This window comes from Euphorbia lathyris, chromosome 2, assembly GCF_963576675.1.
Source record: "Euphorbia lathyris chromosome 2, ddEupLath1.1, whole genome shotgun sequence".
Lineage (NCBI taxonomy): Eukaryota > Viridiplantae > Streptophyta > Magnoliopsida > Malpighiales > Euphorbiaceae > Euphorbia > Euphorbia lathyris.
Genome location: NC_088911.1, coordinates 37977832 through 37988032, shown reverse-complemented (window position 1 = coordinate 37988032; position 10201 = coordinate 37977832). Strand labels below are relative to the sequence as shown.

Genomic DNA, 10201 nt, shown 5'->3' with positions numbered 1-10201 from the left:
GTTTCTTTGACTCAGATTGAACCTATGTGACAAACTTATGTAAGATTTGCATGTTGTTATGCAAGTCAGAGTTGTCCTGGAGAAGATATCGGAGGTCACTCAGCTTGACCTCTTTAATTTCATCACAGCGCCTGCTGAGTGCCTTAATCTTTTTGTTACACTTTTTGGTTAGTGTATACAAGTCACTCAGGGCATTTACTATTTCTTTTCTAAGTAAGAGTAAGGATGTTACCTCATTGCTGTGATCCTCCTGGTCAGTTTCATCAGAAAGGTCAGCTTGCTCAGATTGGGATTGGTTAGCTCCATCATCCACCATAAAGCATATGTTGGCTGTTTCATTTTGCTCAGCTTCAGATGATGTTGATTCGTCACTGTCACTCCATGTGGCTACCATAGCCTTTTTGCTTCCCTTCTTCTCTTTCTTGAGATTGGGACAACTTGACTTGATGTGCCCAGTTTGATGACACTCAAAACATGTGACAGACTTTGAGCTGTCCTTCTTGTACTTGTCACTTGACTCAGCTTTATACTTATCATTTCTTCTAAATGACTTTTTGATGTTTCTATCATTTCTCCTGAACAACTTTTTCATCTTTCTGGTGAACATGGCCAATTCCTCATCATCAGTTGTCTCCGCTTCAGTTGAGTCAGCTTTCATGACAAGAGACTTTTGTTTCTTGTCTTCTGATTTTTCTTTCTCTTTGGCTTCAAAGTTTTTCATAGAGATTTCATGGGTCATCAGGGATCCGATCAACTCATCATATTTGTAGGTAGTCAAGTCTTGGGCTTCTTCTACAACTGTTTTCTTTGCTTGCCAGCTCTTGGGCAGACTTCTCAGAATTTTCTTCACCTGTTCTTCTTCAGTGAAGTTCTTTCCAAGCCTTTTTAGCTCATTTATAATGTTTGTGAACCTTGCGTTCATTTCTAAGATGTCTTCATTCTCCTTCATTTCAAACAGCTCGTAGAGTCTCATATGTTGATTGACTTTAGACTCCTTAACTTTGCTTGTGCCTTCATAGGTTACTTCAAGCTTCTTCCAAATCTCCTGTGCTGACTCGCAACCTGAAATCTTATTGTATTCTGCAGCATCTAACGCACAATGAAGCATATTTATAACCGAAGCATTATTTTGTAATTTTCTGAGGTCATCCTCTGTCCACTCAGCCTCACTTTTAACAATTTTCTCATCGTTAACAGTTTTGTATGGCACATGTGGACCTTGAACAATTGCAAGCCATGCACTCATGTTTGTGGCTTGAATAAAGTTTTTCATCCTATTCTTCCAGAATGTATAATTTGACCCAAAGAATAGGGGAGGTCTAGTGATTGATAGTCCCTCAAGGAGTATCTGTGTTGTTTGGTTTCCTGGAAGGAACCGAGTGCTATTCTCACCCATTTTTCGGGATCAGCTCAAGATTGTTAAATCTTTGAGTAGTGAGCTTTAAGCTCTGATACCACTTGTTGGTCCCTGGTAATTAGTTCCAAGGGGGGGGGGGGGGTTAGGAACTATTATAACTTTTTCGCGTTTTAATTAAGCTGGCTGGAAGTTATTTTGAGAGTTTATTAACTCAGCTTATGGTCAGCTTGGTGAGATATGTTTGAAGACAGCTTTAGTCAGATGTTGACTAAAGTTGTTTTCTTGTGAGTTGAGAATTGACACTCTTAGAGGTCAGCTTCTAACTCAGCACCACTTACTTACTCAAAATCAGCTTAGACAATTTATATGCTGAGTAAATAAAGTAAACAACACATGCAATTATAAGAGAGAGTTTAGAGATTACTCAATATCACTTATCCTGGTTCGGCCTCTCTGCCTACGTCTAGTCCCCAGAGTCCTCCGGGATTTTTGAATCCAATACTGAGCTCTTTAAAGGTAGAGCACAAACCGATTACAAGGCAGTTGAATATGCAAGAGTACCTTCCTCTATTCGTCTACTCAACTCCTACTAAGTGCTACAACCCAGCACCTAGATTTCTCTACCACTGAAATGCTTACAGCCAAGCACTCAGCTTTACACTCTCAATATTCCTATTGATCACAGACTTGTTCCTTTTGAACTAAAGAACACTTTAGATGATTACAAATCAATCTAGCATTTACACATAGACTAGAAAAGTTGGTGTAAGATCCTTTTTGTATTTGAGTGCTTTTGAGACTTTTTCTCTTGTATTTTTCTTTCGATGCTTCAGTGTCCATCCAAGTTCATCGATTGTCCTTTTATAGAAGGAAATCTGTAGATTTGATCGTTTTGAAATGTCCTAACCGTTAACATCAAAACGGCTCTTTTGGGGAACAATTTCTGGAAAGCTTCAGACTGCACCTCCATTCCCTTTCTCTGTTTTCTTCAGGCGTCAGGTTTGTCTTCTAGCGTCTGGTTTGTCTGTTTGTGCCAGTTGTCTGTTTCCAATAATCCAACGTCCCATGACTCTTGGAATTAGTCTTTTAGGTGTCTTCGAGGTTCCAATTATTGGTGCAGAAGATTGGCAGACTTTGTCTTTTAGTGAACGGATCCTTCATGTTGTCCTGACTGTTACTCAGCTTCGTTTGTTCTTTTCGAATGTTCAACATTCATGCTGAGTTCCTTCAAGGTCAGCTCCGTTCTGTTTAACCGCTCCTGAAGAAGTCTTCAACTTTAGTCAGCTTCGTTTTGCTTCTGAATTTTAACTCCACTCAGCTTCTATTCTGTCATGCTGAGTTCCGTTCTACTCAGCTTCGTTTGTGCTGACTTTTTTCCTGTCTTTACTTTATATATTTTTGCACTCAATATTTAACAAACATATTAGTACAATTAAATCAAAGCATCTAAATTTAATTTCCTCTTAATCATGGATGATTTTGTCAAATCAAAATCTTGTGGAAAGGTGTTTCAACATAAGGTACAATGATACATCTGGCATTGGATCTCCACCACCCCTTGGGTTAGTAGTAAGTACTGGCTTAAGCAATCCATCCTAGTCCACTAGAGACTAGGAGAGTCGGGCATTGGACTTTCATGAAAGGAGGCTGATGTCTCCATATGAGCAAACATGTGCTATATTTAACAAGTGGTATATAGTTGAATTAGAGCATGTGGTCAAGAATGGATAGTCGAGTACGAGCAGACGGTCAAGAACCAGTCACCGAGTGTTAAGGAGTACGCAATTCGGGATCGTGGTGGTATGAGGTATTGCTAGTGCGCAGTCTATGACTGTGGAAATTATTGGTCTGGGACCAAACATACTTGGTTGATTAAAAGAGATAACCAAGTTGTCATAGCTGACATCTCTACCTCAGTAAGCACTCTAGAAAAACTTAATAGTATTTGGAGTACTTGTATGCAATTTTATCTACTTGAATAAGATTTATTAGGAGATTGTTGGAGGTAATGGCACAACACCTCCGACGGAACAAAATGACCTTAAAAGGTGGAAGGTCAAGTGTGATAAAGCAATGCATGCTTTATCAATTTTGGTGGTGGATGATTTGCTACAACGCATAAAGGATGGTAAACCCGAAGGAAGCATGTGACACTCTAGCGGAATTATTTGCAAAGAAAAATGATGCCAAGCTCCAACAGTTAAAGAGCAAGGTATTATCGATCTTGCAAGAAGACATGGCATTAAGTGAATACTTTATGAAAGTTAAAACATTATGTAAACGAATTTCAAAGTTGAATCCTAGGAGTAAAATTACGGAAACGATAACGAGAAGAATAATAGTTCATGGGTTGCGTCTCGAGTTTAATGCGTTTGTCATAGCAACCCATAGATAGGTAAAAGAGCCAAATTTAAATGAATTAGAAAATATTATGGCTAATCAAGAGGCTCTAGATAAACACATGTTTAAAGTTTAAGTGAAGGATGAAGATAAAGTTCTTTTTAATAATAAAGAGAGAATGGATCCAAAAACCGCGAGATCGAGATTCAGAGGAAGATCTAAAGAAGACAGATGACAGAAAAGTCCACAAGGAAGGTATTGGAAACAAGGGAGAGCTCACCATAATCACAACCATAATGAAGAAGATGATAAGACGTTTCGACATAGAATAATCAATGTTATGTTTGTGGAAAAATAAGTCACTATGCACGAGATGGCTGGTACAAGAAAGTAGAAAGCAAAGTCGTTACATCCACACACACTCAAAAATAAAGCGAAGAAGAATAGGATTTCCATGCTTCAAGTGTCATGATAGAGCCGGTGATATGTGATCTAATCAGACCATCCATAGCAGATGAAAAGAAAGAGCACACGTTTGCTGTTGGGCAACAAGAGGAGGGGGAACTAGTAATGCGACTGGATTCCATTCAGCTCATCAATTCTGTACGGATCATTAAAGATCTAGGTGGTCATGAGGAACCACTTGATGAGCATTCCAATGAATAAAGGAACAAGAGAGATGCCCAAAAAGAGTCACCAGCTTCATGCGAGATGCCACCAGTTAAGGGATGGATGAAGCATAAACAGTAAGCAATGATAGAGACAATGTTGTTGAGGAGAAAGGTTGGATGTGTGCAACTAGTATTGTATGAGACGATGTCAAGAAAAGGGAAGATGGTGAAGACTAAGCCAACAAATTCACCAAAATGGTTGTCACCTAAGGAGAAGGTGAAGTATAAACTAATGGAGATGCCCAAGGTGCATGAATCACAAAGGAAAGAAAAGCACAAGAAGGACATGGATAAAGATGGAAATATGTTACATGAGAAAAGGTAAGTAAGGTGCTTTCAAGCAGTCAAAATTTGTCGCAGGGGAAGCATCGAGGAGATGATGCTGCTGGAAGCTCTAGCCAAAAGCTTGAGAGAATTGGTTAAGCTAAAAAAGGCTTGCCAATATTGGTTAGAGAACCAATAACGAAAAACGAAGAGATATTGTAATCATACGTCTAGGAGACGTAGGTCGAGGGAGACCATCAAGGACAAGTATTGCAATTCCAACGGAGTGAAAAAACCTGATCTTGTTGAAGGGAACAAAGAGAAGCATGAGCATACCGTTTTTGCTAAAAAGAATGCAAGTTATCAAAGAAGCTACCTTAAAGGAGCCTATGACATATGGAGAAGCATCTACAAGCAAGGAGTGGAGAAAGATTCTCGAAGAAGATTTCAGAAAAAGTCACTTGGAATGACTAGCACGTACAAGGTATTATAAGTTAGTGCTAAGGGGAAGTATTGAAATTAGAGCACCAACTTACATCAATAATTGGTCTCTAGAATAATCCACTAAATTCTACTAAAATATCCATATTTTCTTGGATTGTTTTATGGGTATTATTCATACAAGTTTGTGGTTGCAATCGATGATATAAGCGGCAGAGGTAGACTATAAATAGGCGTGTAAGTGAGTTGTAAGGATATGCACCAAATAATTGACTGAGTGGGTGATCGTGAGGCGGGAGAGTAGAAAATAAATATTGTAAAATTTTGTTTTCAAATCAATAAAATAAAATTGTTCAATTAAGTCCTCCATTATTCAACATTTAATGTGAAAGTTATGTTATATTTAACAAGCACTACTGCTCGATAAGATGGATTCCGCCAATGGTTGGGCAAATTGAGATCAATATTGATGCTGCATTTCAATGCAATAGGCGTGTGTTATTTGGTTGTGTTTGTTATGACCACAAGGGACAAATCTCGTCATGTTGGACTCGTAAGGGGGGATTATCTTTGTAATCACAATATGTAATAATGGGGAGAGAGTTACTCTAGTATGTCATATGGAGCTTTGTAATAGCCTTCCCCTTAGGGCTGTCAATTAGTTGGAGATTCCCCATCCCCGTTGGAGACCTGGCCCATTGGGGATGGAGAATCCCCGTTTGTGATCCCCATGGGACGAGGATGGTTTTTATTTTGTCCCCGATAGTCGGGGACAGGGCGGGTATGGTTACAAGTGTTTCATCCCCGTCCCCGAATGTCCCTAACGGGGATCCCCGATTAAATACTCGAATATCAAAAAAAAATAAACTAAAAAAATATATATGTGATTTAGATACACTAAAAAAAATAAACTAAAAAGATTGAGTTGTAACCTGATTGTTTTAAAACGGAATATATTCTAAAAATAAATTAAGATAGATTAAGTAAGAGCTCTTAGATTGGTTTAAAATTAAAACGGAACCTATGCAATTAATAGTAGAAATTATAAAATAAAAAAATTGAAAGCTAATAAGTAATGCATGCACCGGGAATAGAGATTACCCGCGAGGATGAAAATCTTAGATAATCAAAACCTTAGAAACCTTAAAAAAAGTAAAGAAATTAAAAAGTTAAACGGGGACGGGGATTCCCCGCGGGGATGAGGAATTCTCGCGGGGCGGGGATGGTAGTCAAAACTTTCCCCATATGTTATTCGGGGCGGGGACGGGGAATCCCCGATATACTAGTGGTCGGGGATGGTTAATGCAATCCCCGCCCCGACCCGCCCCGCCCCGTTTACAGCCCTACTTCCCCTGCCAATTTATTTGGCAAGAGGCCGCTCCTAAGACTCGAACCCGTGACCTCTTGGTCACACGACAACAACGTTTACCGTTACGCCAAGGCTCGCCCTCCTCCCAATAATAATATATTTTAAAAAAAACATAAATTTATCCTTACATATACACAAACTTAATTTTTTCACCTATTTCACAATCTATGTTCTGTGATCTGTACAATTCTGAATTCTTAGAAAAGAGCTTGAAATTGTATGCTTCTTTTCCTAGTCCCAGCTGATGCCATCAGAACAGAAACAGCAACCATAAACATCAACAACATACTTACTAATAATCCATACGTTCTTCCTGATGATCTCCTGTATTCTCCAAATAATACAATCCCCCAAAATGTGCTCACAAGTGGTAGTGCCTGAACAGCATCTGCCGCAGCATAACCTGCTGCTTCCCCGCCCATGAATTGGAGGCCGTTCCCAACCCCACACAGGAGACCAGATAAAAGAGCCCAACCTCTTCCATTCCAGTCACTAACATAATTCTTCATTGATGATCTAGGTAGGTTCAGCACCGGGCGATAAAAGAAGGTAACGTTGATAATGACGGCAATTAGAAAACAAGAGATTGAGAACCAGAAAAATGCAGTGTACACAACCAATTTAGCAACCCCTTCTTCCAACATGTGCCATTGATCATTTGTTGCCAAGTTAAATGCAGGTGAGAATAGAGAGAAGCATATACCGGCAAAGAACGCTATAGTTAGTCCTATTACCGTGCTCTTCCCGAACACCTGAAAGCGAAAGTATTACTGCTATAGCTATGAGATCATATAGCATTGCACTGAATTAAATATAAGAAATGTCAAATTAGGAAGCAACACAAACTTTAATTGCTCTCTTGTTCTCAAGCTCTACAAGGAATTCTGCCGTTCCAAACCTCATCTCGTCTGCAGTACTATTTCCAATCTCCCAATCCTTTGTTTCTTCTCAATAGAAAAACCAGGCAAAATAACAGATTTATAGAACTCAAACCAGGTGAAAGAAACATCAACTCCAAATGCAGCATACCTTTGTTTGAAAAATCTTCTTTTGATGTGGTGTCATCTGTATCCCTGGCAAAAGGTTAGCCTCAGAAGCATACCATATAATTACGACAGATCGGATATCATAAGTATTAGTATATCCAAATACATTTAGCAGAATGTAAAACAGTGAGAAGTTGAACATCAGGGCAAGATCTGTTTTCCATTTGGAAGATACGAGAGTAAAACAATCAACCTATTGATATCAGAAGACCGGAACCACCACATTAATACTACAAAGGACAATCATAACAACTTTGATGCTCAATTTTATATCATTTCGAGCTCAAAATTGTGTGCAACATTGAATAAATGCATAGGTAGATCAATAAAAATCAATTAAACATAAAACATAGCGATTTAAAAGGCAAAAGAGGCAAACAGAAACCCATACTCTTCTTCAAGGTTGTAATCACTAAACAAACTGCTGAGTTTTGCACTATTATCAGTTGCATTGGATGAGTGAACTGCTGAAGCAAGACAGATAGCAATCATGAAGCAACAAACTCCCGGAAAAAGAATCGCAGCATTGTTAATCTTGTCATCTAGGAAGTAATTCAAAGTTGTTCCTACAACAATAACCAAACCAAAAGTTCTAAAGGAAGCTAGCCAAGTAACAAGCGATGGTCTTAAACTGGATTCGATCGAGAGCCAGGCAAACCTATGACAACAGTCGTGCTTGCTGTAATGACTTCAGTTAATGATAGACCAAGAAAAGCCAACGCATACTGTGTGCATAAATTTCCTAGGCTAAGCATCAGCCCACCACCCACTGCAAACATCACTGAAGGCCAATTTTCCTACATCAAAATCAAACATATTGACTGTGATTTTATCCCAGTGTGAATAAGAAGCGATTCATACAGTCAAGCAACTATCCAACTCAAAAAAAAAAAAAAAAAAAAAACTAATAGCTAAAGCTCCACAAATATTTTTTATTATCTTCATGATAACTATGCACGCAGATGCTTATTGAGCTTAAAGCGTGTACAACATAGGCAGAGGCCACTCTTTCGTGTGTTCCAATAAATGGAGTTTATAGGACTAGGATTCTAGACTTTTTAGTCTACAAAGATTTCGTATCATGTCAAGGAACTATCTAATACAAAAAAACTTAAACCGATAGATAAGGTTATAACAATCATTTTTAGGGACAACAAATTTAGCCCTATGGTTATTGGAGGAGAGCAGATTTAGCATCCTCCTAGAAAACAGTCCAATTTGTGCAATTTCGAGCCTAATTGACTAAAGATGGTTTTTTTCAGTTTCAAGCTTTATTGGGTGACCCTAATAATGGAGGTTGGAGAGCTAGAACATGAAACTACACCTGTAATAAAACCATTCTTCATCAATTAGGCTTGAAATTGCAAGTTAAATTTAAAATTAAAATTGCACTGTATTCTACATGGATTCTAAATCCGTTTTCCTCCAATAACTAGGGCTAAATTTATAGCTTATCCCTAATGTTATCATCTCTAACACAAACAATAATAAATGGAGCTAAGAACCAATGAATTAGGTGAACATACACTTAACTGAGAAAGTTGGAAAAGAAAATTGGGAGATCGAGGTGTGGTTTTGCCCATCTCACCAAATGTCAGAGCAAAAAAAAGAGCAGCGAAGAGATTAGTAATGGAATAATCAAGATAAGTATGCTGAGGAAGACGACCTCTTCTTTCAAGAAGCGTAAAAAGAGCAGGCCATGTCCCTAGGCAGAGCAGAGAAAGCAGCATACATGCTACGGCTCCTCCTTTGCTCTCCACAACACAAATTTGCAACCCACTTTTTTCACTTGATGATATTCCTGAAATATCCTGCAAAAACACCAACAAATTTCAGTCACTCAGTCGGAAAAATCTGAGTATCTTCAAAAATTAGAGGAGAAGATAGTGTTCTAATGTAGGAAATATGGTTGAAGTTGAAGAAAGTATTGTAATCTTCAACGAAAATGAATCCAAATTCAGTGCAAGAGAAAAAAATCAGAAAAAAGTAGCATACCATATTCAGTTTGGAGAGCACAGACGAAAATCCCACAACCTCCTTAAAGCAATCATTGGTGTTCAATAATTTTACAAATTGCAAATATAACTAAATAACAAAATGTCATTTTTTTTTTTTTTTTGAATGGAAATATGAATTTTCTTTTAATTATGAAGCAGATGATGATGTCAGGAACAACAATACTATATTATTAAAGGAGAGAATTTATCAAGGGTACAGGGAGTTTATAGGGAAAATTATAAAACTGGGTCAAATTGGAGGCTCATTTACATATTAAATCCATTTACTAATTCTATTACATATTTAGACTGATTTTGTGTGACTTTCCAAAAATACCCCTAACCTTCCCACTTCCACCTCTCGCGAATCGCTGTTCCCCCATCTCCTTGGTTATGCGAAAAGTTGTTCCTACATTAATGATTTCAAGACTTTTGATCTTCCTTTCTTCCTTTAAATTGCACGAAATCTGCACCATTTAGTCAAAATCACAATGCATTTCTCTTCCTTTAAGTTGCTTCTGCATTAATGATTTCAAGACTTTTGATCTTCCTTTCTTCCTTTAAATTGCACGAAATCTGCACCATTTAGTCAAAATCACAGTGAATTTCTCTTTTTCCTCTCTTCATCTCTTGATTCTGCAACTTCCCAATCCTAGAAAACGAAGCCATGGTTTTTTATCTTCATGTTCGTTGCTTGGTTTCTTTCTTCTTGTTAC

The 10201-nt window shown here is 38.1% G+C and overlaps 1 protein-coding gene across 3 annotated transcripts; it reads right to left on the bottom strand.

Moving 5' to 3' along the window:
- Positions 1-6525: 6525 nt before the first annotated feature.
- On the bottom strand, positions 6526-9626 carry LOC136217829 (ureide permease 1-like). 3 transcript variants are annotated; one of them, XM_066004496.1, is made up of 7 exons: positions 9484-9626; positions 9015-9299; positions 8147-8285; positions 7880-8054; positions 7472-7515; positions 7289-7386; positions 6526-7194 (listed from the first exon to the last, which is right to left on the bottom strand). In XM_066004496.1, exons 1-7 carry the CDS (start codon positions 9484-9486, stop codon positions 6640-6642), a joined length of 1299 nt encoding a protein of 432 aa, XP_065860568.1. In that variant the 5' UTR covers positions 9487-9626; the 3' UTR covers positions 6526-6639. The 3 variants fall into 3 exon arrangements, with proteins under 3 accessions (XP_065860568.1, XP_065860569.1, XP_065860570.1); XM_066004497.1 differs by having other exon boundaries at positions 8147-8257; positions 9155-9299; XM_066004498.1 differs by lacking the exon at positions 9484-9626 and having other exon boundaries at positions 9022-9160.
- Positions 9627-10201: the final 575 nt, after the last annotated feature.

What these genes read in the sequence shown, in the direction of transcription:
- LOC136217829 (XM_066004496.1), bottom strand. An exon ending in GATTACAACCTTGAAGAAGA is followed by an intron (nt 7,516 to 7,879) that starts GTATGGGTTTCT and finishes ACCTTTTGCCAG; the next exon opens with GGATACAGATGACACCACAT. An exon ending in AGAACAAGAGAGCAATTAAA is followed by an intron (nt 7,195 to 7,288) that starts GTTTGTGTTGCT and finishes TTTCGCTTTCAG; the next exon opens with GTGTTCGGGAAGAGCACGGT.